This window comes from Rattus norvegicus, chromosome 4, assembly GCF_036323735.1.
Source record: "Rattus norvegicus strain BN/NHsdMcwi chromosome 4, GRCr8, whole genome shotgun sequence".
Taxonomy (NCBI): Eukaryota; Metazoa; Chordata; class Mammalia; order Rodentia; family Muridae; genus Rattus; species Rattus norvegicus.
Window position 1 is genome coordinate 127,838,675 of NC_086022.1, and position 24,145 is coordinate 127,862,819.

The 24,145-nt window shown below is 41.2% G+C and overlaps 1 protein-coding gene across 51 annotated transcripts in view; it reads right to left on the reverse strand.

Annotated features, from left to right (window-relative positions):
* The window catches only part of Magi1 (membrane associated guanylate kinase, WW and PDZ domain containing 1), a 605,639-nt gene that overhangs the window by 76,085 nt on the left and 505,409 nt on the right, over positions 1-24,145 (reverse strand). For 22 of the 51 annotated variants that reach the window (NM_001401825.1, XM_006236927.5, XM_039108183.2 and 19 more), the window contains 5 exons: positions 20,358-20,440; positions 16,298-16,333; positions 7,928-7,985; positions 4,581-4,711; positions 2,304-2,396 (listed from right to left, as the gene is read on the reverse strand). In NM_001401825.1, the coding sequence (NP_001388754.1) occupies positions 2,304-2,396; positions 4,581-4,711; positions 7,928-7,985; positions 16,298-16,333; positions 20,358-20,440 (401 nt within the window). Of the gene's footprint in view, positions 1-2,303; positions 2,397-4,580; positions 4,712-7,927; positions 7,986-16,297; positions 16,337-20,357; positions 20,441-24,145 lie in introns of all 51 variants that reach the window. The other 29 variants (XM_063286565.1, XM_063286557.1, XM_063286562.1 and 26 more) reach the window with 2 other exon arrangements.

Genomic DNA, 24,145 nt, shown 5'->3' on the forward strand with positions numbered 1-24,145 from the left:
GACGGAGTACAGCGGGGAGAGGAAACTGCAGAAAGCCATCCCCGAACCAAATGTGGAAGCTGAGAGCTTGCTGAAGAACACAGCTACAAACTGGCCAGGTGCTGGGAAGGAGAGTTAGAGGAGAATTTAGTTTAGAAATTAACCAATACGCCAAGTGGGCAAAATGGCTTCTTCTTGATCCACTGTGTAAAATTAAGATGTGCAGCTCAGTCATAAACAATGAAGCTAAAGGCTAAGTTAAAGTTTATTACAGACCCAGTTCAGAGAAGGAAACGGGACGTAATGTATATCTTTGTCATCAGTTATACTCCAAAGACGCTCATTAGGTCTGAGGGAGGAGGATCAACATGAAGGCTGCACTGTGGGCTGGCTATAAGGACAGTTGACTCCATGGAGAGTTCAGTGGACCTGGACTTTCTCAGCCCACTTTCAACAGAACTGAAGAAGAAAGAAAAGAGCCAAAAGGCTGGGAGTGTGGCAGGACTCTGGGCACAGTGATGCTTGCTTTTAATCCCAGCCCACAGGAGGCAGACAGGAGGATTTCTGTGAGTTTGAGGCCAGCCTAATCTATACAACTAGTTCTAATCCATCCAGAACTGCATAGTGGAAAACATGTCTCAAAACAGAACAAAACAAGAGGGAGACTCTTGAGATGAAACAGAGAGAGAAATGCCAAGCAGTCTTAGCTGGTGCTTTAAGTACATGCTATGCCCAGGACATGTACCTTTCAATCTTTATTCACCTCTAAGACAATTCTCTTTTAGCACATGAGCTAGTGAAAAATGTGTGTGTGCGTGCACATATAGTCACACTGTTTCAATAATATTATAATTTCATACATATCAAAGGATTCTACCTGACTGAAAATTAACAAAATAAAACACACACACACACACACACACACACACACACACACACACACACACCCCTAGTTTCTTGTCTCTGTAAATTTAAAGCTTGATAAGGAAATTACTGTTAAATAACACAACATCAATGAACTCTAATTACAGTGGTTTAGTTCTATAAGTGACAAGTATAGGGTGGTGAAGAGGGAGTGACAGGGATCAAGAGGTCAGAAAAGAGGGAGAGGAAAAGGCAAGTACACAGAAGGGAGAGCCTACCCAATCCGCCAAGGTGGTCCACTGACAGTGTGGCTGGTTCAGGGCATTTAAATGAGGCAGACACAACTCTCTTACTTTGACAGTGGTGAAGCAAGCGGACAAAGGCTAAAGAAGGAATTTCACATTCTGAGAAATTCGAAGGATACAACAATAATGGTGGTGTTAACTAACATGTTATTATAGGCTATAGTCTATCTTTAGGAAAGCCATTGTCATAAGAAAATACATTTGTGTGCTCAAAGGTATTGACAATGATGTAATGGCATCAACTACCAGAGACAATGTCCCACTAGGTTCTTTACCACTAATGTTCTGTAATTCCATAATACCATCCAATGGAAGGTACAACTTTAGTTTTCTTACTGAAAAAACAAAACAAACAAACAAACAAACAAAAAACCCAAAGCAACCCTGAAACATACTACGCCTCTTTTATCACTCAAGAGTAATGAAGAGTATGCCAAGGCTCAGGAACCCAAATCAGGAACAATCAATCCTTTCTATGTGGCTACACTTACAAATGGTGTAAGAGCCATCTAAATGCTGTAGGACTTCCCAGTGAAAAAACAGCAGCAGGAAGGACATTTAAGATAGTTATTTATACTTAGAGGGAAATACTACTCAGAAGCAAATATGTTGCCTGAAACCTCAAAATACCTGACATGCTTTTTGAAAATACTGTGGTCCCTGAACACTCATGCCCAACTCAGGGATGGTTCCGCTCCTCAGGGGGATCTGACAGTGTCTGGGCACCTTTCTGATCATCATTGGTTACCACTGGGAGATGGGTATAGTCTCCTGACATCACATGGATAAGAATCCCATAAGTAAGTGCTTAAGACATTCTTCTTTACAAAGAATTATCAAGCCGGAAGTGTCAGCAGTGTTGAGACATATGAATTACAAGTCTTCATTTTTTAAATGAGACTTTAGAAACAGCAAGATACCTTGGTGCTTCATGCCAAGTCTGACAACCTGAATTTGGTCCACCTGGTGAAAAGAGAGAACTAATTCTGACAAGTTGTACTCTGACCTCCACATGTATATATGGCAGAAATATGTGTGTGTGGGGGTCTCTCTCTCTCTCTCTCTCTCTCTCTCTCTCTCTCTCTCAGTGTGATGAAGAAATTAACAGTGATACCATAGAGCTGGAACTATAATGCAATCAAAAGCCCACATTACCCTGAAGTGGAGCTTCCCTGGCTGGCTCCGGGTTGCTTGGGGGATGGGAAGGAGCAACAGGAGGCACAACAGATGCATGATCTTCTGTCCACTCTAGAAGAAAGAAAAGTAGTTTCCTGATTTGTCTCTGAAAAAGCCAAGCCACTTACCTTCTTAGCAACAGACCAATGAACCAACAGTAGGTGGTGTGGTGGTTTGAATATGCTTGGTCTAGGGTGTGCACTCTTAAGAGATGCTGCCATGCTTCCAGCCATGATAATGGGCTAAACCTCTGAACCTGTAAGCCAGCCCCAATTAAATGTGGTCCTTTATACCGGTTGGCTTGTTCATGGTGCCTCTTCACAGCAATGGAAACCGTAACTAAGATAGTCTGTGAGCAAAAGAAGCAGCCAACTGAACCCCCTTTGTGGTAAGGTCGGTGAGATCTCTCTCTCGTGATAAAGAAATATGGCATGACTGGTAAAAATCTGATTTTAAAGGATTTAAGTGAAAACAAATTTTGGTTTTCCTTTCTTTTGTTTTTTTAAGGTGTGCATTCACCTGAAGGTGGCCTTGTGAGAAAGGACCTCCTTCAGGCTCAGTGAGGGGTGGTGTGGTCTGCTGAGCCTACCTATCTTGCATGGTGAGTTGGATGAAAATGCACGCCATTGTTTTGCTCAGGCACTAACTTCTGTTGTCTCTGAAACCCAAGGGAAGCCACTGCCAGGTCCCAGTAACACCATGCAGTGAGTGACCTCTGAGATGTAAAGCGGTCACCTTCCCTTAGCTAACACATCTAGCTGTATGCACCCACAGCTCAAACCACATTTTCTGTGTTATCTTTAAAAAGTTATCCTTAAATTAAAAAGGAAATTAAGGCAGAGAACTTTTCAGCTGGTAAGTAGGGGTAGCACGTAGTAAAACATGGTTTACCAGCTAAATCGGGCTCAATGTCTGCTTCTATATAATACAAGGCATTAAAACACATTTCATTCATTTATTTACTTACATACTGATTTATTTGGATTTTTTTTGAGACAGGGTTTCTCAGTGTAGTTTTGCCTGTCTTAGAAATTACTATGTAAACCATGCTGGCTTTTCACATTTTTAAAAGGTTAAAATTGAGTATTTTCTGAAATTGAGTATTAATGAAAATTATGAGATTCAAATTAGTGTTCATGAGTCTTATTGATACACAGATATACCTATATTTATATATTATCTATATCTGTTTTTATACATAAAGGTGAATAGTTATTATAAGAACTATGTATCATTAATGCTAAAACATTTGTGATGTGGACATTTATAAAACACTTAGCTACTCCTACAGTCTAAGGTTTATATTTGACTGTGTTCAGGGGTTCAGTGCTTGGGTAGATACATGGTGTGCTGAGGTCCTGAGTACAATTTCCAGCACCATACACCTTTAAAATATATATTAAAATATGTAATATATAAACTAAATATATATTATATGTAATGTTATAAATATAATGTTGTGGGAACAAAAGTGTTATAGTTCATATTCACATAATCGATATTATACGTAGATAATATAAAGCCTAGTGAAAAACTTTAGTGAAAAATTAGGAAAATCCTAAGTATTAATAAATTGATGGTTACATATTAGTAAAACACTCATTAAATAACACATCTTTTAGCCATTAAAACTGTGGGTCAACTAATAAATCTTCAAGCAGGTTCAAGAAATAAAAAGTAAAAAAAAAAAAGTTGCTCAAATTCAATATATTTACTCAGAAAATTATTCTTGTTTTTTATGTTTGTGATTTTTATTTACCCGAAAAACTGGACACAGTGAGCCTCTGAGAATGGGATGGGGCGAGCCCTGGGAGATTTAATGTTGTCCCCTCTTCCTGGGTTATTGTTATTTCTATTGGGAATGTGACTTCGTAACTTCCCAGAAGCACAGATCCTTCTGGGCAGGGTTTCTAATATGACAAAAGAGTCTAGTTCCCAGAAACTCTGCTTGAATGTTAAAGGGGCATTGGATTAGACAGGGATCACCACGCAAATGCTGCAGGGGCCCAAACTCCCTCCCTCTCAGAGGGCTCTGCAGGCTAAATTCCCTCTAAAGCAAGGCAGAGGTCTGAGTGTTATGCAGGGGCGCCCCCTTCTGCAGTGTGCTGGGGTGTGCCGTCGGGGGGGGGGGAGGGGTGGCTAGAGGAGGAGAAAGAGTCTATCACTAAGGCCAGCTCTGACCACACGGGGGTGTCAGTGCCTCGGCTTTGCCCCACATTCCCAGCTCAGGGAAAAGCCTCCAGCAAAGAAGCCGACCTTCTGGCTGCGGTGGCTGAGGCTGCTGCGGCTGCTGCTGGTGCTGCTGCTGCTGCTGCTGTTGTTCAAGCTGTCTCTTCCTTTTGGCTTCTAGGACTGGGTTTTCATATTGCGTCTTCCTGTTGATGTGGCTGGGAAGACAGGAAAGCAGTTTTCAGGGAGGAAATACTCATTCTAGCCGGGCAAGTAAATAAGGGAATGGGGCACATCAGAGGTCTGGTGTGGATCTGCAGATAGGAAGACGGAAACGCTGTGTGTGCAGTAAAGCCAAGGTATGGGCTGGAACGCACATTAGAAATTCCGAGCCAGGGGCTGGGGATTTAGCTCAGTGGTAGAGCGCTTACCTAGGAAGCGCAAGGCCCTGGGTTCGGTCCCCAGCTCCGAAAAAAAGAACCCAAAAAAAAAAAAAAAAGAAATTCCGAGCCTACGTCCTGAGGCACACAGCATTCTTACTGACATAGCAGAAAGTCCCTGTTCACAGGGAATGTGTTCCCAGAGACCCAGTGAACACTGGAGCCCAGGATAACGTCCAGTCCTATATGAACTTCGGTTTTCCCTCTGCATCTGTGCACCTATGACCAAGTTTAATTTACAAAACAAGCACAGTAACAATTCACCGTAGCCCTCAGCAGTTTCCACACATGATTCCTTTCCTTTCCTTAGCCACTTAAAGGAACTTCTGCCTGCCTCTTCCGCATGTTCCAACTGCTGACGCCACTACCTTTGTGTTCTGGGTCTATCATGAAGTTAAATAAGGGACACTTGAACACAGAGTATGACACTGACAGCTGACCTTGTAACTGAGATGGCCACCAAGTGATTGATAGGCAGGCAGTGCATAAAGTGTAGATGTGCTGGAAGCGGGGGTGCTTTGCAGCCTAATCTTCATGGAGCAGAAAGGAAAGAGACCTCACCATGCCAGGAAGGACACCCAACTTGAAACAAATTTTATTTATTTCTAAAGTTTTCCATGCAATTTTTTTTTTTCTAACTAGCAATTGAGTATGTGAACCATGTAATTGGGGACAAGATGGCATTTCATGGTGGGAAGGGAAATACACTTCTGAGTAGTTCCCTTGGTCTGACATCATTAACTAGCATGCTCACTCAGCTATGGCTGCTTTTGAATGTGAGGACTTGAGTCAGTGACTCTACCTGTATCATCTGAGACGAAAGGTCCCTAAATTCACCAAGACGTACACTCTGAACTATTAAGAATTAAGATTCAGACCCTGGACTCTGACCCCATAGGTAGCAATGAATATCCTAGTAAGAGCACCAGTGGAAGGGGAAGCCCTTGGTCCTGCCAAGACTGAACCCCCAGTGAACTAGACTATGGGGGGAGGGCGGCAATGGGGGGAGGGTTGGGAGGGGAACACCCATAAGGAAGGGGAGGGGGGAGGGGGATGTTTGCCCGGAAACCGGGAAAGGGAATAACACTCGAAATGTATATAAGAAATACTCAAGTTAATTAAAAAAAAAAAAGAATTAAGATTCAACTGGAGCTGTGATGTTATCTGTGATCTACAATGGCAAAACTCTTGAATGGCTTCACATAGCAAGTTATGTAGAAGACTAAGACTCAAGTCAAAAGGACTCCACTAACATCTGTCGCCTATGCTAACCCAATGACCAAGAGGAAAGACCAAATTTACAGCCTATAGGCAATGCTACACCAAAGATGGCCAAACTAAGTGATGTGTCTAAAGTGTCAAAGACCCAGACATTTGGATGACTGTTACTAGTAGGGCCAGGGCACACAAACCCACCCCACCCCCACAACACATATCAACGCACACACCCATCATCCACGTGGGTGTTTTTGTGTGATGGCCTTATTTATTTTGCATTTATGCTAAGTATAAATACATGCATATATAGATGGTTTCACACATATATACATGTATGCATATATGTATATGTACATGCATATATGTATATGTATGTATATACATACTCCTTAAGCCAAAATAACAGTTCATTAGAAGTTTGGGGGCATACCTATTACGTTATTATTTAAAACATTAAGTATTGCTTTTGAAAATCGGACTTTTTTTTAAAGAAGGGTTTATCAAATAGGGGAGACAGAATATCTTTAATTCTTATTAAAAGGATATTTACCTCTTGGTTCCTTTAGACAATTTCATTTTAAGAAACTGCCTGCCACTAACGCACCCCGTGGATCAGGCATGAAAAGACACAGAGAGGCAGACATAGTAAGTTATGCCTTCCCACTTCAGGACCTGGTTTCTTCTGTTCACAGTGGTGCCCAGCTGCGTCCTTTCTTATTAAGCGCACAAGCTAGCTAAGTACTAATGCAAGCCCGGCCTTGCCTGGCAGAAGCCTCTCTATTTATCAGTATAAAAGATCCTCAGACCTCACAAAGGAAATGTACTTTATGAGGGTCAATAGAAATGACTTTGCTTGTATCTGATGATGAAATTTCTCCCTGTTCTGTAGAGGGAAAGCAGGACTTGTACTGGTCAAGGGCACTCGCTCCGCTGAACTCCTGTAACTGCTTTACAATAAGACAGTGGCATCTTAAAGCGGCCTGGCATTTTTACATAACGTGCTCTATTACAGGGGCATTATACAAGAGACTTTTTATCGGCAGCAACACGAGAAAGAGGAAGGAGACCTTTAATCTTCACTGTGGCAGGATGGATAATGACACAAACTTCACATGGCGTTTGCCTTGTTCAAAGGAACTGTCTCAGTCGTCTCTCCTTTTCCTCAGAGGCAAAGCTGTGGTGTATGTTGTACTAATGGTGTCTTCAATATTCTACCTCTTGGTTATTTTTAAAATTTTCTTTTTTTTGCATCTTGCTAATCGATGGTTTTAGTTAAAGGACAAAGCACATGCCCAATGCTAGAATAAAGTGCACAGTAAAGCGATCACACTAAGGGTTGAGAATCCTGGAAGCAGCCAGGAGGGACAGATCACAGGCCCTGCATCTTATCCCAGTTTTCTGTTTCTTTCTTACTCTTGGAAAAATTTCATAAATGATTAAGATCTGTCTAACCCTTTTAGAATGGTCCAGTGAATAAATAAGTAACTGCTGTGAGTTCAGATCTGGGCATACGCTGAGCACCTGTCGCGCATACTGGGCGCATGTTGTGCAGACTGGGTCTCAGTCATTGGGAAATTAACAAAAGCCACACGTACTGACTTCCTTTCTGAAAGTCCTTCAGGTTTGGTGAATATTTACTTACTAAATTCTTCATATCTTCATTATAAAATTATTATTATTATTTTGGACTTTTAATGATGCTAAGATGTGTTTTGTATAAATACACAATGGCCCAGGAGGGCAAAAGCTCTACGTGGATTATCCTCGGGCACTTACTCTACATAGTAGACACCGTAGACAGGGTCTTCAATCTTTTCCCAGCCAGCAGGCAGCTCTGAAAAACAAAGGAACATTAGCACAAGCACTGGTTCAGGAGCTCAGCAACCGAGTCCATCACGGAAAGAGATGCATTCAAATATCCTGAACACAATCAAAATGTGCATTCTAACACGGAGAGGCGTTGGTGCACTCTTTTTACTTTGTTCTGTGCACTTTTCAACATGAAAAATGACTCTCTATCTACTGGCATTTTACTTAAGAAAAATAAAACAATAAAGGCAGTTCCAGCTGCCTTCGTCATCAGCCAAGTATTGAATTAGATTTTAATAGAAATACTTCAAACTTCCTTTATTCCTAGTTCCACCCTCAAGTGCACATAGTTTCCTCATTCTGTTTCCAGACTACCTTGCCACATAAGCAAGAACACATAAAAATTACTCTCCTTTCATTTTCAACTCAGCGGTCTTATTTTCCTTTCCCTGTGACAAAATTAAACTTGCATCTCAGTTGGTCCTTGTTCCTAATTAAGACACTACTGGGTGAATTAAAATGGCAGGCCGAGCTGGCTGTCCGAAGTACACACAATGTCACTTCACTCTTACATGTGTTTGTCTTTCCGGAACTTTACGTATGAAAGAGGACACAAGATAGTCCATTGCTGTGTGCAAATATTATTCTTTTGTATGTCCCTCTAGTGGGTAGAAAACAGACTAGGCCTCACTAGGTGGGCCAGGCTGGTCTCACACTTGCTCTGGTCTTCACTGCTGGAGTGCTGGGACTGCCAGCATGCACCTACACACATCTATGTGCATCTTTTAAAAGCAAGGGTGGAATGGCCCCAGGCAAAAAGTGAACTCTGCCTCCCAAGGTTAAACACCAAACTTGGAAACTCACTTATGAACTAAGTTCCCGAGTGCGGTTAGATGGACCTATGACAGCAAGTCTTGTGCACTGGAGTGTTTTTCTCATGGGAGGAAGCACCTAGGCTGCATCTGTGTCATCAGGCAGTCCTTTCGGGCAGGGCAGCAATTACTCAACTTGATTTTTAAAGCGCTTGTGTAGGTAAGGCAAGCCTGGGTAACACTATCCTCCGCAGGGACTCATTATTCCTAGAATCACTAGTCAGAGAGTGTGAGTTGAGCACCACAAATACCAGAGACATTGCTTACTTTGAACCAGCCTTATTTTTCAATTCAAAGAATTATATAGTTATTACTTAATTTTGAGATGATAATACAACCACACCATTTCCCCTATCCCTTGCTTCCCCCCAAACACTCCCATACACCCCTCTCCTTGCTCTTTCAAATTCACAGCCTCTTTATTATTATTGTCGTTACATGAACACATGTATATTATGAATGTTCCTAAATGTAACCTGTTCAACCTGTATAGTTACTTGTATGCATGTTTACAGCGCTGACCATTTGGTATTAAGTAATCAATTGGCATGTTCTTCCCTGCGGAAGATTACTTCTCCCATGGGAAGCATTCCTTAGTTGCCTATAGTACTTCATATAGAGCTGAGGCCTTATGGTTCCTACCTCCCGTCACATTGGCGAGTCTGTTTTGCTTGTTCACCTCGTATTGAGGCAGCCCATATTCGTGTGACTTCATTGCACCCACTAATTCCTAGGAGACCCAATCTCACAGGATTCCTGACCCTCTGGCTCTTAGAATCTTTCTGCCCCTCTCCCACAATGCTCCCTGAGCCTTAGGTACGGAATTTATTTATAGATGTATCCACTGGGACTAGGGCCAACGACGACCATTTTAACTGGTTGTGATTTTCTGTAAAGGTCTCCATCTGTTGCAACAATTAGTTTCCTTGATGAGGGATGAGGATTTGGTTTGCGAGGATTTGGAGCTAGGAGCTCTACTGAGAGAGCACACATGACATTTGATTTTCTGGGTCTAGGTTACCTCACACAATGTGGTCTTTACTACTTGTATTCATTCACCCTTAGAGTTCATAGTCTGTCTTTTCTTTACAGCTGAATCTGAGTGGTATTTCACAGTGTGCCTATGCCACAGTTTCATTATTCATTCATAGGGCATTTAGGTGTTTTCCCAGTCCTACTTATTATGGCTGGAATAGCAACAACCATGGCTGAACCAGTATCTGTAGAGTAAGAAGCCATGAGTCCTTCGGGCGTATGCGAAAGAATGGGAGAGGTGGGTCATGTGGTAGCCTTACTTTTAGCTTTAGGGGAATTCTCCACACTGACCTCCACAGTGGCTGCACTAGTCTGTAGTCCCACCAACAGTGAATGAGGGTTCTCTCTTCCCTTTCAGCCCTCTAGCATTTCTCGTTTGTTGGTGAACGGTTGCCGTTCTGACAGGGGTCAGATGACATCTCAAAGTTGTAATATTTGCATTTCCAGTTGCTAGAAATGATGAACATTTTAAGGATATTTCTTAGCCTCTTTCACCCCCTTCCTCTTTGGCCACTGTCCAGTTAGTCCTAGGCCTTACTTTGTCTTTCTCATTCTTTATATAGTCTGGATATTAACTGCCTCTCAGATATGTATGTAGCAAAAATTCTCTCCCATACTGTGGTTTTCCTCTTCACCCAGCTGATGGCTTCTTTAGCTGTGCAAAGCACTTTAGTTTTATGAAGTCCCACTTGTCAATTGTTGGCTTTCTTGGTCAACTGGAGTCTATTCAGAAAGTCCTTTTTCACAGGTAAATCATATGCTCCTGCCTAGCAGTGTCAGCCTCTCCGGTTTCATGTTTAGGTTTTGATGTATTTTGAGTTAGTGTCTCTGCAAGGCAATAGGTACAAGTCCATTTTCATCCTTCTGTGTATGCATATCCAGTTTTCCCAGTAGCATTTGTAGAAAATATTTTCTTTACTCCAACCATTGTTTTGGGGCATCTTTGTCAATTACTAAGTGGCTTAAGTTATGTGTGCTCATGTCTGGGTCTTCAATTTTGTTCATTTGGTCTACATATCTGGATTTGTGCTAGTACCATATTCCTTTTATTAGCATGATGCTGGAGCATACCTTAAGATTCGGTGTGGTAATCTATCTAGCATTCTTCTTGTTGTTCAGGATTGTTACGGCTACCTGAGGTCCCATGAATTTTAAGATTTTGGTTTCTATTTCTGTGAATAATGAGATGAGGATTTTCATTTTGGTTGCACTGAACCTGTAAACAGCTTTTGGTAAAACAGTTTTTTTTTTACAATATTAAATCTACTCAATCCACGAGCATAGACAATCTATCCCTTTTCTAGTGTCTTTCTTTAGAGGTTTAAACTTTTCATTGTTGAGGCCCTTCTCTTGGGTGACCAGGCTTATCCCAAGATATTTTCTTTTTTTTTCCAGGTTATTGTGAGTGAGAGTGGGCCATTGATCTCATTAAGTGCATGTACATTGGTGATGTATTGATTTGTGCAAATCAATTCTATATCCTGACACACTGATTGATTTGTTCATCATTTCTAGAAATTTCCTGGCTGAATTTGGGGGATCTCTAATGCACGATGTTATACCATCTGCAAACAGAGGTACTTTGCCTTCTTCTTTACCTATTCACATTCCTTTAATTCCCTCTTTAATTTCCCTACTGGATGAGCCTTTGTTTGGTTCCTGAGCTCAGTGGAACTGTTTCAAGCTCTTCTCAATTCAGAATGATGCTGGTAGTGGGTTTTTCATAAATAGCCTTTATTACTTTGAGGTAAGTTCCCTCTCATCTCACATTCTCTAGAATTTCTGGTATGATGGATGTTGAATTTTGTCAAAGGCTTTCTCTGCATCCATTAATACGATCATGTGATTTTTGTAGTTTATATTTTTTTGACTTGTGTATGTTTACCCCTTCCTTCATTTACGGATAGGACAAACTTGGTAATGATTTGTAATGTTTTTGATGGATCTCTTTATTCTGCTTGCAAGTAGTTTATTGAACAAATCTATGTTCAAAGATATTGGCCCATAATTTTTTTTTGTTGTTGTTGTCTTTATCTGATTTTGGTATTAGAGCAATGCTGTCTTCCTCAGAGTCTAGAAGTGCTCCCCCTGCCCTCCCCTGTGCCTCAGTAGATTAAGGAGGATTGGCTGTGGATCTTTGAATGGGTGACAGAATTCTGTGAATCCACCTGGCCCTGCTTTTCATTACTATCGCAAGCTCCTCATTAGTTATAATTCTTTAGGGTGCTCATGTCCTCCTGGTTTAATTTTGGTGATTTGGCTGAATCTAGAAATTTATCCATTTCTTTCAGGTTTTCCAGCTTAATGGAGGACAGGGTTTGAAAGTGTTCCCTTATAATACTGTTGATTTAATATCTGTTGTAATGTTTTTCCTGTTTGCTTCTGAATCTGTTAACCTGGCTGCTTTCTCTCCTCTCTTTTTTTCTTCTGGTTAGCTTGACTAATTATCGATTAATTTTGTTTTATCTTCTTAAAGAAACAGCTCTTAGACATACTGACTCTTGGTATTGTTTCTATTTCATTAATGTTTGCTTTTATTATTGTTTTTCCTGTTGACTGGGTCTGAATTTGGGTTGCTTTTCTGACTTGTTTGATTAAGCCATTTATTTCTCCTCTTCTTCATTTCTTTAATGTAGGCACTAGGAACTGAAAATTTACTACTAGTACTGCTTTCAATGTGTCTCCGAAGTTTTGTTGTGCTTTCATTTTTCTCTTAGTTGAAGGAAAAATTGCTTTTTCTTGACTTCTTCTTTGACACAATCATGCGTTAGAAATGAATTGTTGAATCTCCATGGGTTTGTGTACTTATTAGAGATTACTGTCTATTTTAAAATTTTATTGTCATTGCACTGTGATCACATAGAATATGTGGACTGATTTCAATCATTTTGAGTTGTAAAGATTTGTTTAGTGCCTCAGGATATGGTATGTTTTAGAAAAGTCTTCTGTGTGTTACTGAATGACATGTGTATTCTTTGGTGTTTGAGAGGAGTATTCTGTAGAAAACCATTAAGTCCATTTGATATGTACTATCAATAAATTCTGATGTATGTTATGTTGTATGTTTGTCTGTCTGTATATATGTATGTATGTCTGGGTGACCCATCTAGTATAGAAACTGGGGTATTGAAATCACCTGCTATTGCGAGACAGATGTTAATCTGTGTCTTTAAATCAAGTAATACATTTTTAAAATGAAATTTTGTGCAAGAGTTAGGCACACACATCTTTAGAATTGTAATGTCTTCTTCATTAACTGTTGCCTTGTTTAGGATGAAGTGTCTCTATTTCTTTTGATTAGTTTTACTTTCAAGTCTGTAGTATATAGAGTCAAATATTAGAATAGCAACAACTGATTATTTCCTGGTCCCATTTGATTGGAGTACTTTGGTCCATCTTATTACTCTAAGGTGGTGTCTACCTTTAAAGCTAATATGCGTTCCTTGTAGAGAACAGATAGATGGATTTTGTCTTAATGTCTGTATTCATTCAGTTGGTATTTTTTGATTGGAGAACTGAGGCCACTGACATTTAAAGCCATCAATTGAAATGTATGTTAACTGCAGTTTTGTCTTATTGTTGATTTTTGGTGGCATTATGTTCTCTGTGGTACTCTACGTTTTAATAATTAGGGCTTCTATGTTGTCCCACAGTGTTTTTGCTATGCTCATTCCTTTGTTCAACTGAAAACACTGCTTCCTGTATTTTCTTTACGTTTGATTTATTGGTTGCAAACTTTTAAAAAAACTTTATATCTTAGAAAAAATTCTTGCAATTTCAATTACAGTGGGTAGTTTTGCTGGGTATGTTATTATTACATCCTGTCAATCATAGCCTTTTAGGACTTGGAATGTATTGCTCCAGGATCTTCTGGCTTTCAAAGTTTCCATTGTGAAATTGGCTGTTATTTTGAGGATTTTCACGTATATATGATTTGTGTTTTTTTCTCTTGGAGATTTCAATAAATTTTTTTTTGTTTTGTCTACATAGTATTTTAATTATGATCTATTGTGGGGATTTGCAGATGTTGACAGTTTTGTCAGCAGAGGGTTTTTACATGTTACCAACAGTCATAGAGTGTAATGGAGATGTGCATGTTCACACAGACACATGCAAACTGGTTACTCAAAGTTCAAATTCTGTTCAGATTTGGCTGCACATCCAGAGACACTAACTTTATGGCATTTGCTACACAGGTTATGTCTGAAAACAAAGAGATAGGCCTCTTTCCTTTCTTTCTTTTCCTTCCTTCCTTCTTTTATAAAAGACACTTTGCAGATGTTAAGATGTCTCTTGAGTTTAGGAGACATTAGTACTATAAAAAAAGATGGGTCCAATTTACAAATATTGATGTAACATGGCCTTTGTTTGTAATATCAGGTCTTAAGGACCAATGAACTTCAAATGCCTGGGAACCAGTTTCCCCTTACCAAGCTAGAAATCGCCATATAAATGAAAACGAAGCTTGGATGGTTAAAATGCAAATTGCTGCACAGTCAGAGGGCAGAAGAAAGGATGAGAGGAAAGGATAGTGCTGTGACTAATTGACCCAGATCTCCTACCAAACTTAAAATATTTGACCTGATTATCTTCAAAAATGGTAGAAATAGGTACTTGATTTTCTTAATTTGGCAAATATTAATGTAACCACTATTGTTTGCCTGTGGGCATGTTAGAAACCAGGAACAGAGAAGGAAGTGTATAAGCCATTACCTGTGCTTTGGGGGAGTAAGAAGAGGATACGTGAAACTGCCCTTGACCTGAACCTCTGTACTACCAACAACTTAACATTCTGGAGTTGAGAAATTCAATCAGTTGGTATTTCTGAGTAGGGGGTGGGGGGACTTTTCATGATAGCTCAATTGGTAAGCATTCTGTATACTAGCATGTATACATACAAACACACACCCAAAATTAAACAATTCTGCAACAGATGAACCAATTCTATAAAATTTCTGAACTTTTTTAAGCTAAAACTTATTTTGAAATGAAAAGACAGATTTCTCACTTCCAATGTGGTAATTAACTTAATAACAGGAATTAGTGTCTTAATGCTTAAAATAGAAATAGGTCATCAATTAAAAAAAAAAAAAGAAAAAAAAAAAAAGGAAGCTGTTTGTCCCAGAATTTGCCATTTAGTTTTGGAAAACAGTAGAAGGTCAGAAAATATTTAACAGAGAAACTGATTATATTATGTTTTAAGCAAAAGCAAACATCCACGAAGACACACTGCCTGTCCCTATGAAGGACAGTGGACAGACAGGACTCTTTAGCCTGCTGTGGGGATTCGAGGGAGCTGAGATCCTTCAGCATAGCTCAGCTATGGAAACTGGAACTTAGGGACCACATTAGCGCTGTTGCTCTGTGGACTCTGCCTGGTTAACAAACATCTCTGAGCACACCTTTCCCCTGGATCATGCTTGTTATAAGAGGGAATCTTCCAAATGATGAAGAAAACAAGGCCAAATTCTATAGTACAGCTCTAGTGACCCAATATTGTGTGTGTGTGTGTGTGTGTGTGTGTGTGTGTGTGTGTGTAGAAAAACCAAAAGCAAATCAGAGCAGTAATTACTATAAAATATATCCACATTGCAGGAGTGAAGACAATGATAAAATGCAAGCAGACTCAGTTATCTTGGGAGAATCCATGTAACACTTTTCAATCGGCCATGACTTTCCCTGCAATTTACTGAAAATGCTTGTTCTTTTCCACCTGTTCTTCCGGGAAGCTTCAGGAGGACTGCAGCGAAGTGTTCAAATCTCACTGTTATCACGTCAGGGTGACTACAAGGCAAGGCTCTCCAACGGCATGGGAAAGAAACAGCATCACAGACACACGCAAATGATGCCTGCGCTGTAACAGCCAAAGTGGTCAGGAGCTGATTTACACTGAGCCATGCTCAGTACAGAAAATGTCACTGAACACTGACTGCACCTGCTGCCCGAGTGACGCACTGCAGGGACACGGTCAGCAGCACACAGCCCATGACTTAAACATAACACAGTCATAAGGCTCATCAACCATGCGGCTCCTTACTGGAATTATTTTATTCCACAGAGCATACTGATCATCACATTTGCCTCCCGAGCTTTTGTTTTGCTTGGCTTGCTTACATTATTCAAACAACCCTGCGCACTACACGAGAACGCAATGAAGCGAAGACAGACTACAAGGAAGTTCAGGGGTCACGGCAAGCATCCCTTCATTTTCTTCCCCAAATTCTAAGCTGAAGGACCACTCATTGCTGATTTACTGTTTCTATCTCAGCCTGTTCCCACGGGTTCTCTGTAACCATTGTGCATTACATACAGCTCTGGCTGATGCCTGTCACTGAACGCACTGCCTTTCATGGGCAAGTCAGGCTGAAGACTGACCGGAGAAGGGCAAACTCAAAGCGGAGAGGGGGTTAATCGGGTGGGAAGGCATTACCTAGTTCACTGTCCAGCTCCTCGGTGTGTACCCCTTCTTCTCCAAAGGAAGAGCAGGAATGAGACAGAAAAGAGAAAGACAAATTCAGACACCAGCACCAAGAGAGAAACTCCCTTAGAAAAACAGCAGCAAAAACATCACGACAGCGACCTTACCTGAACTGTGGTTTGTTTCACTGGCTTTGGCTAGTAAACTCCTGACCTCAGTGTAAATCACAGAACAGTAAGAGCTGATATTGGCAAAATAATTAGACGGCTCATTTCCTTGCATGTCAAAATGTTATTTGATTGGTTGTAAAGGATGACAAATACCTTTGAGGTTCCCACGTTCTTAAGTGGGAAGTCGCTTATGACAGACCTTACAAGCAGCAAACAAAGCAGTGAGACCTCTCGACATCGGCCCTTTCAATCTTCAATAATCGTCCCATCACAGAAGCAATTACACTCGTAATTAGAGCACTGCTTAACTTAAAAGTAACGTGGCTTGGAAAGTGGAAAGTGAGGTCACACTGAAAAGGGGGACTGAATAATGTCCCCAGTGCCTGTCAAGAGGGGCCAGAGAGATCAACTATGTCATGGTGATACTTATCAAGGAGGTGACGCCCGAAGGCTGCACTGAAGGAGCGCTATGGCAGAGCTCACCAACTCTTGTTTGTTTGTTGATTTGTCCATAAGCTTTCTAAGCCAACAGTTCAGACATAGTCAAGTGAAAATGTGCTCAATTATTCCAGCCAGCAAAACAAGTCAAATTCCTTTCACTGCTGACCTCCTCTGGCTGTCAATAAAATAAGTTGGTTATTACTGAGCTGAGAACATGGCACAGCACACAACATTCATTTTCTTGCTAAAATCTCCACAGCTACAGAGAGCAGGTGGCTGCTGCCTACCCTGGAAGGAAGCTATACAACCACAGAGGCAAGGGGGTTCAAACCTCTTTCCACAGTGTACATGCCGGTGTTCAGGCTACTTTGCAGACTGTTTCAGATACGAACCGTTAATCAGCTAGTCCTGGTAGCTAGTTTGGCCTCCTGGTGGCGATTACAGACAGGCTGCCACACTGAGCTGGCAGAAGCAGTCAGTTTTGAATAGCATTCTTTTCTCTTTTTAATTATCAGATTTATATAAAATAAGGTCTGTAATAAGTGACTCCCCCCTTAAGAAGAGGGAAAGTTCAAAGGTATTGCGAAATGCATAAATGCCCATTCGGACATTACCTGATGAGGTTCATGGGAGGCTTTGTTCATTTTTTCCCCCAGTGAGTGAGTATGTGCCAGTCGGCCGTGCTAGGCCAATGGCTAAACTGGCACAAATACAGTGACGCTTTTGCAAGAGAAGGCATGTACAAAGCTAAACAGAATCCAGTGAAATTAAGACCATGCCTAACTCTCCAGCGGACACTGCACACTGGAGCCATGTGAGCGTCCTGAAGCCCAGGTCATGGAAATGGTATCTGAACAATGTGAAAGATGCATGGGTGCCAATGAAAGTCACTCCGATTCTGGAAGCTTTGCTGTTGCATTTACTGACATGTCCGCAGGGTCTACAATGGATGTCTCACGTAGAAGATATTCATCGACTGTGAGCAACGGGACCACATTCTAAGGAGGGAGCGCTGAGCATCCAACAGTTAGGCAGCAACTCAGTGAGGTCTAGCGGAAGTGCCAAGCAAAAGGCAGGGCAGGGCAGAGCGAGGGGGGCTGGACAGGCAGACCAGAACAGGCAGTTACTGAGCAAGCAGAGAGCCAGCAGCAGTGCAGCAAAAGACGCCCTCACATTGACATGAGGAAAAAAACAAAAACTGCTGAGAGCAGAAGCAAGGGATCTAGGTAGGAGACATGCGTGACCTAGCTAGGAGCTCTACATGTGTGGAAGAGAAGAGGGAGTGGACTCCAGAGATATTTAGGAAGCGTGTGAATTGAGCTGACTCATGCATGAAATGGAGGTGAAGAAAGAAGATGGATGAATGGGGCTCCTGAGTGTGTACCCATTTAACTCTCAACCAACTCGGGGAACACTGAGTATAGGGTCAACAGTTCCGTTTTAACTAGCCAGAGTCAGAAATCTCTTTGATACCTGTTGGGCCAAAAACACAGGCAACTGAAAACATTGACCTGATACTACGAGGCAAGATCAAGACTTCTAATGGTTCTAGACAAAGATAGATGACCAAAGGAGTAATTTATATACTGTGGGTCCCCACTCGGTTGAGTGAGGCAACAGAAAGTGCAGCCCCCTCTCAATTCATGAAGAACATTCCATGAGCTGGTAGACCAGAGAATAAAGCCATGCAGGCAGAGTGTGTGTGAGCAGTAGAGCTTCTTGATCCGGGTCATGACAGCAAACAGTAAGACAAGGCAGCTCTGTGCTTACTCGCATCAAAACCCCAAACTGACACTTGTCATCGTGTGATTACATGTTTATGCTGTCTATGCATACACATATCATTCTAAATGAACAAGATATATGATTCTAATGTTGATGAGGTAATTATTGAATGAACTGCACTTAATATGGATGTATAACTGTGTCAAGGAAAATGCTATTAATGTAGAAACAGAAACATTCCAGAGCTCTTCTTAATGCAGTTATTCCACATCAGTTTTTCTCAATAAAAGGTTCTGCAACCTCCCATCTTTGATTAGCATACATTCCCAATGTACTTATAGTGGACACTGACCCTGAATATCCTATGTAATAAAAATGGTTAAACTGCCTTCAAATTCATCTCGTCAAAAAGATTAAACTTGTTCCATGAAGTTGTACTAAAGTACACTCCACAGAAAGCATGCTGTGCTCTCATCTTTGAAAACTGGTTACCTCTGTGTTATATTAAACAGACCCTGAGTACTCAGAGCCACTACTCCCCATGTATGAGAAAGGGATCTGATCACACATAGTTCATTCCTTCTAAGCAACCAGAATAAGCAACCAGAGTAAAATGAACATGAGGATTGTGCCTCTTAAACTAGGAAAATATATATTTCCATGTGAATTTGTTCCAATAAACATGAACATGCAAACCTATATTCATTTAATGTAATCTGCAGCCATACGTAACAGAAAAAAAAAGTCACAGAGTACCAGGCTTTTAACTGTATAATATTTTGCAATACTAGCCTGTGTTTTCCGAATATCACCATTTATGTCTAAGCAACAATTATGCACTACAGGGGAAATTAATAAAGCTTTGGTATCTCACAGGTAAATATGTTATTATACATGTATACATATCTATATGTTATGTATTATAATACATGTTATAATATATTAGTATATTATTACAATTATTTCACAACTAATACACAGTTAATTATAGTATTAATTCAGATGCCAGGATTGTATAATGAGCAGCAAGGCCAGCCATTCGCCTTTTAGTAAGTTCAGAACAGAAAGCAATCTTGACAGAACTTGGGACAGATTCTAGTGCTAAAGAGGATATACTTGCTCTGCATTAAGTTTTCTTCTGCTTTGGAGAGATAATTAGAAACTCCAAATACCTGAAATAATCCTTTTCAACAGAGAGTTGTATAGTCAGAAGGAGTGTCTGGAAGATAAAGTCACAGCCCTAAGCAACACCTGTCCCTTTGAGGAATAGCCTTCCAAAAATTATAGCTGCATCTTAAGCTATAAGGATATCCCCAACGTGTCAAGATCTTCCCATTGCCCCTAGAATTATAAAAAATTAGAGCCAAGAAATCTGATTTCTTCCCTGAAGGCTTTTATAACACAGGTTAGGATCTAGTCCATTAATTAGTATGTGTGAAAGATCAAAACATCTTTGGTTTCTATATTCCTGGAGAGTTTCTCTAGAGTCCTTTCCAAGTTTGACCTGCTGCTATTCCCAACAGCCATGCTGGAATATAACATGTCTTTTGATGAATTGTTCTTCTGAAAGAATTCTTTTTTTCATCCCTTCCTTTATTCTAAGCCACAGTGTGATTCCTAAAAACTGAACAAACCACTTCAATGTACCAGACTCATTTGCTGTGTGAGCACTGGTTAGCAAATGTGCACATGTACCTTAGCCCCCAGCTTGCAGATCCTGAAATCTTAGTCCTTACCATCATCTTCACATTCTTCCAGAGGCTTCTGCTGTTTGTTCAGGCACCGAGGGTCTAACCATGATGTTGTTTTCGTGTTGTGGCTGAAATCCGGAGACAACAACAAGACATTTGTTTAAGGAGAAGGAATAACAACACAGTACAAAGACAGCACAAAGACTTGCATCTCTGCTCATGAACCAAAGAAGAGATGCATTCCAAAAGGACAGAGAAACAAACCACTGTCCTGCAGCCTGGAGGCCACAATGATAATGCCTAGGATGCGTGTGAGAGGGAGGTTTTCCTTTCTAAGATATAACCAACAAGTTACTGAATGCTTAAAACATAGTACTAGCACCATTTCTGAATAGTAGATCCAAATGACATGCTTTTCTTATACAGTCTATGCCTGTCTACACTTATTCATCCATTTTGACACTTGCCAAAGAATAACTTTTAATTACGTTTAACTTTGTCTATGACTTCGATTCATATTACTGAAATCCACAAGTGAGGCTGCTATGTCACTCCCTGTCTCACATAAGCCCTTTCCTGACACTGTGGGGTCCCTTGATCATACAGCAGCACTTCAAAACTACTCATACATATCACTCCCAAACCCCCTAACTTAGAGGCATTTAATGAACTAACTAATTTACTTATTTATCAGTGTATGGGCTTATTTGTGCAATAGGATATATGTGGAGATCTCGGGACACCTTACAGGAGCCATTTCTCTTGGTCCATCAACAGGGTCCCAAGTGCTGAGCTCAAGTGTTGGGTTTGGTGGTAAGCTCTCTGAGTGGTGAGCTATTTTGCTGTTCCCTATCTTAGGCTTTAAAGTGGTCAAAAGCAACCCAAATAGTCTATAAGAAAGGGGAATCGAGAGGGGAGGGAGGGACAGAGAGAGTCTGGGGTGAAGGAATGGGGAGAGGAGGGGAAAGGAGAGAGAAGAGAAACACACAGAGAGAAACAGAGATGCTGGGCAAATGTCTCCTGGAGGGTACAGGCCAACCCTAGAGGTCTTAGCAGAAGGTGCCTGGGGCATTTTGGGTACTGAAACATCCCAAGGGTCTTAATAGACCCTTCAGCTGTGCTAGAAATGTCACAAAGTGGGAAGAAGCTGCCTTTGTGCTCCTCCAAGTTGATCAAGACACTGGGGTCAGAGTTCTGCTTCAGCCTGATTCACTGGGCAACTAAGTGGATGAGAAGGGACCTCCAAGGTCAAGAGGTTTGGCCCAAAATTAGAAGTGCAAACAAGAAAGGGAGGGGTGGGGAAAGAAACCTTTGAAGTTTTGGCCTGAATCCTTTTATCCTAAGTTTACAATTTGGGTGACCAATGTGAGAGGAGGTACAGAGCTGCATCAGCACTTAAGATCCACATCTTACTAATTATTAAAGAAAAAAGTTATACCTATGCGAACGGATCTGCCACTTCACCATGTCAAACAACAACGACAAAGGAAAAGTAACACAGGGATTCCCATCATCACATTGCTCTATGGGGCCACTAGCAACCACGAGAACCTCATTTCGTATGTTAGTCTATTTCATTCTTGTAACAACCCTCTGGGAAATTAATGAGCAGGAACATCATTACCCCCATTTTACAGAAGAGAAAGATGGGAACATGGAGGTGAAGTGTGCCAAAGGCTATGGCTGACACATGGCAGAAATAGAAAAAGAAACCCAGGGGGTTGTACAGTTGAATCTGAGGTCTGCACATCTACGCAAGGATGCAGAATACTACGCTGGCCACTGCTGGGAGGCAGGAGTATGTGCCACTTCAGAAACAAGTTATTTGTCTTAGTCATCTTTCTACGGCCCTGATAAAATATCATGGCCAAAAGCAGTTTGGGGAGGAAAGGGTTTATTTCATCATTTCATCGTATGGCTCATAGTCCAATCATCAAGGGAAGGCAGGTCTCGGGCTTAACGCAGTAACAGATGGGAGGCCATGGTGGACGGCTACTTGCTGGCTTGCTCAGCTTTCTTAAATGAGAAAGGGCAGCACCACCTCCACTGGCTAAACCCACACATATCGATCATTAATCAAGAAAATGCCCCTCAGCCTTGCAATTTTGTAGTGACATTTCCTCAACTGAGTTTCTTGCTACCAAATATGTTTAGGTTTGTGCCAAGTTAACCAAAAACACCCAAACAACCAAAAAAGAAAAAAAACAAAACAAAACAAAATAAAACAAACAAACAAACAAAATCCCAAAAGGCCAATCAACCCCCTTTTGACAGAAAAACATATAACTTAAATATTGATATCTTCCTTATTCATTCCTGATATCTCATAGTAATACCAGTATCACAATAGAGAACATTCCAACTTTTAAAGTCTTTAAAAAGTGAAATACTTTAAACATTTAGTCTCTTTAAAAATATCCACAGTAATTCTCGGAACTCAAGTCCTCCTCTAAGTTACCCAAAGCCTCATTAAAATATCTAAACTCTCTCAAATGTGAACTCCTGTAAAATAAAAATAAGTTGCTGACGTGTTGTAAAAAGGCAGACTCTACTCACTATCAGGTCAAAGCAAAGTCAAACGCAGAAACACAGTAAATACACAACTCAGTGTCTGTCCACTATTTGGAACTAAAAATGCTCTGGGCTTCGGGGGGCATAAGCAGCTCGACCTCTCTGGCTCTGGCACACAGAACACACACACTACATCTCACAGGCTCAGGCCGGCTCTATTGCACAGCTCCCGCTGTTTTGGGGGGCTGTTCCATTGCACTGGGACCTCCAGAATGCTGAGGTATCCACTGCTTCTGAGGTAGAAGCCTTACCATCGACTTCTCCTGGCCTTTATTCAGGGGCTCTGACCCTGCCACGTGACGCCGAGCCTCAGTTTCTCTCCCTGACCCTGTAGATCCTGGAGCTTCTGTTACAACTGAGGCTGCAACATCACCAGGGGCCTCTCCTGGCTTCTCACAGTGCCACCTCAGCTGCTCTCCTTGGCCACTTCCTTTCTTCAAAACCAGCTATTACCTGGGAATTCTTGTACATCACCATGCTCAGCTGCCATCACGAGGTATGACCTTGGTCTCCTCTGGTCCACAGCTTGAGGAAATGCTTCTAGACAGATGATCCTCCATGAGGCTGCCCTCTTTCTAAGCACTATTAATTTCTCAGCTTCAGCATTGCTCTATCTCAGTAAAGCAAAGGTTATACTTTGGGGGTGCTGGTCCCCAAAATTATAGCCAGTTCTTCAGCCCTAGCTACCCAGGACCACAAATTTTATACTGAAATTATCAAAGGGCCCCAAGAGAGTCTAAGGGACTCTTAAAGCAACTCTCTTAAACTTTGCAAGCCACAGCTTTCTTTATTATCTCAAGAGATCTCAGCATTCGTGTCTTTCGAGCTCCCATAAGCCTACTGAGCTCTGAGCACCCAACAGCTTTCCCAGCTCGACATTCTGAAGTCCTTCTGAAATCCTTCCAAGAAAAACAGTCAAGTCTGCCACAACAATACCCCACTTCTGGTACCAATTTATGCCTTAAATTATTTTTCTCTTGCTGTCATAAAACACCATGAACAAAAGCAATTGGGGGGGAAATGGTATATTTCATCTTATAGTTTGTAGTCTATCACCCAGGCAAGTCAGGACAGAAACTCAAGGCGGGAACCAGTACTGAGGGCATGGAGGAGTGCGACATCCAAACATGTTGACCTGACCAAAACCAACAGGGACAACCTTTCAGTTTGAAATAACTATAGACCCTCATGTCACTACAAGGAATTTACAGCTATATCCAATAAAGCTTTCCCAAGATACCATCAATGGCAACACCTCTAGA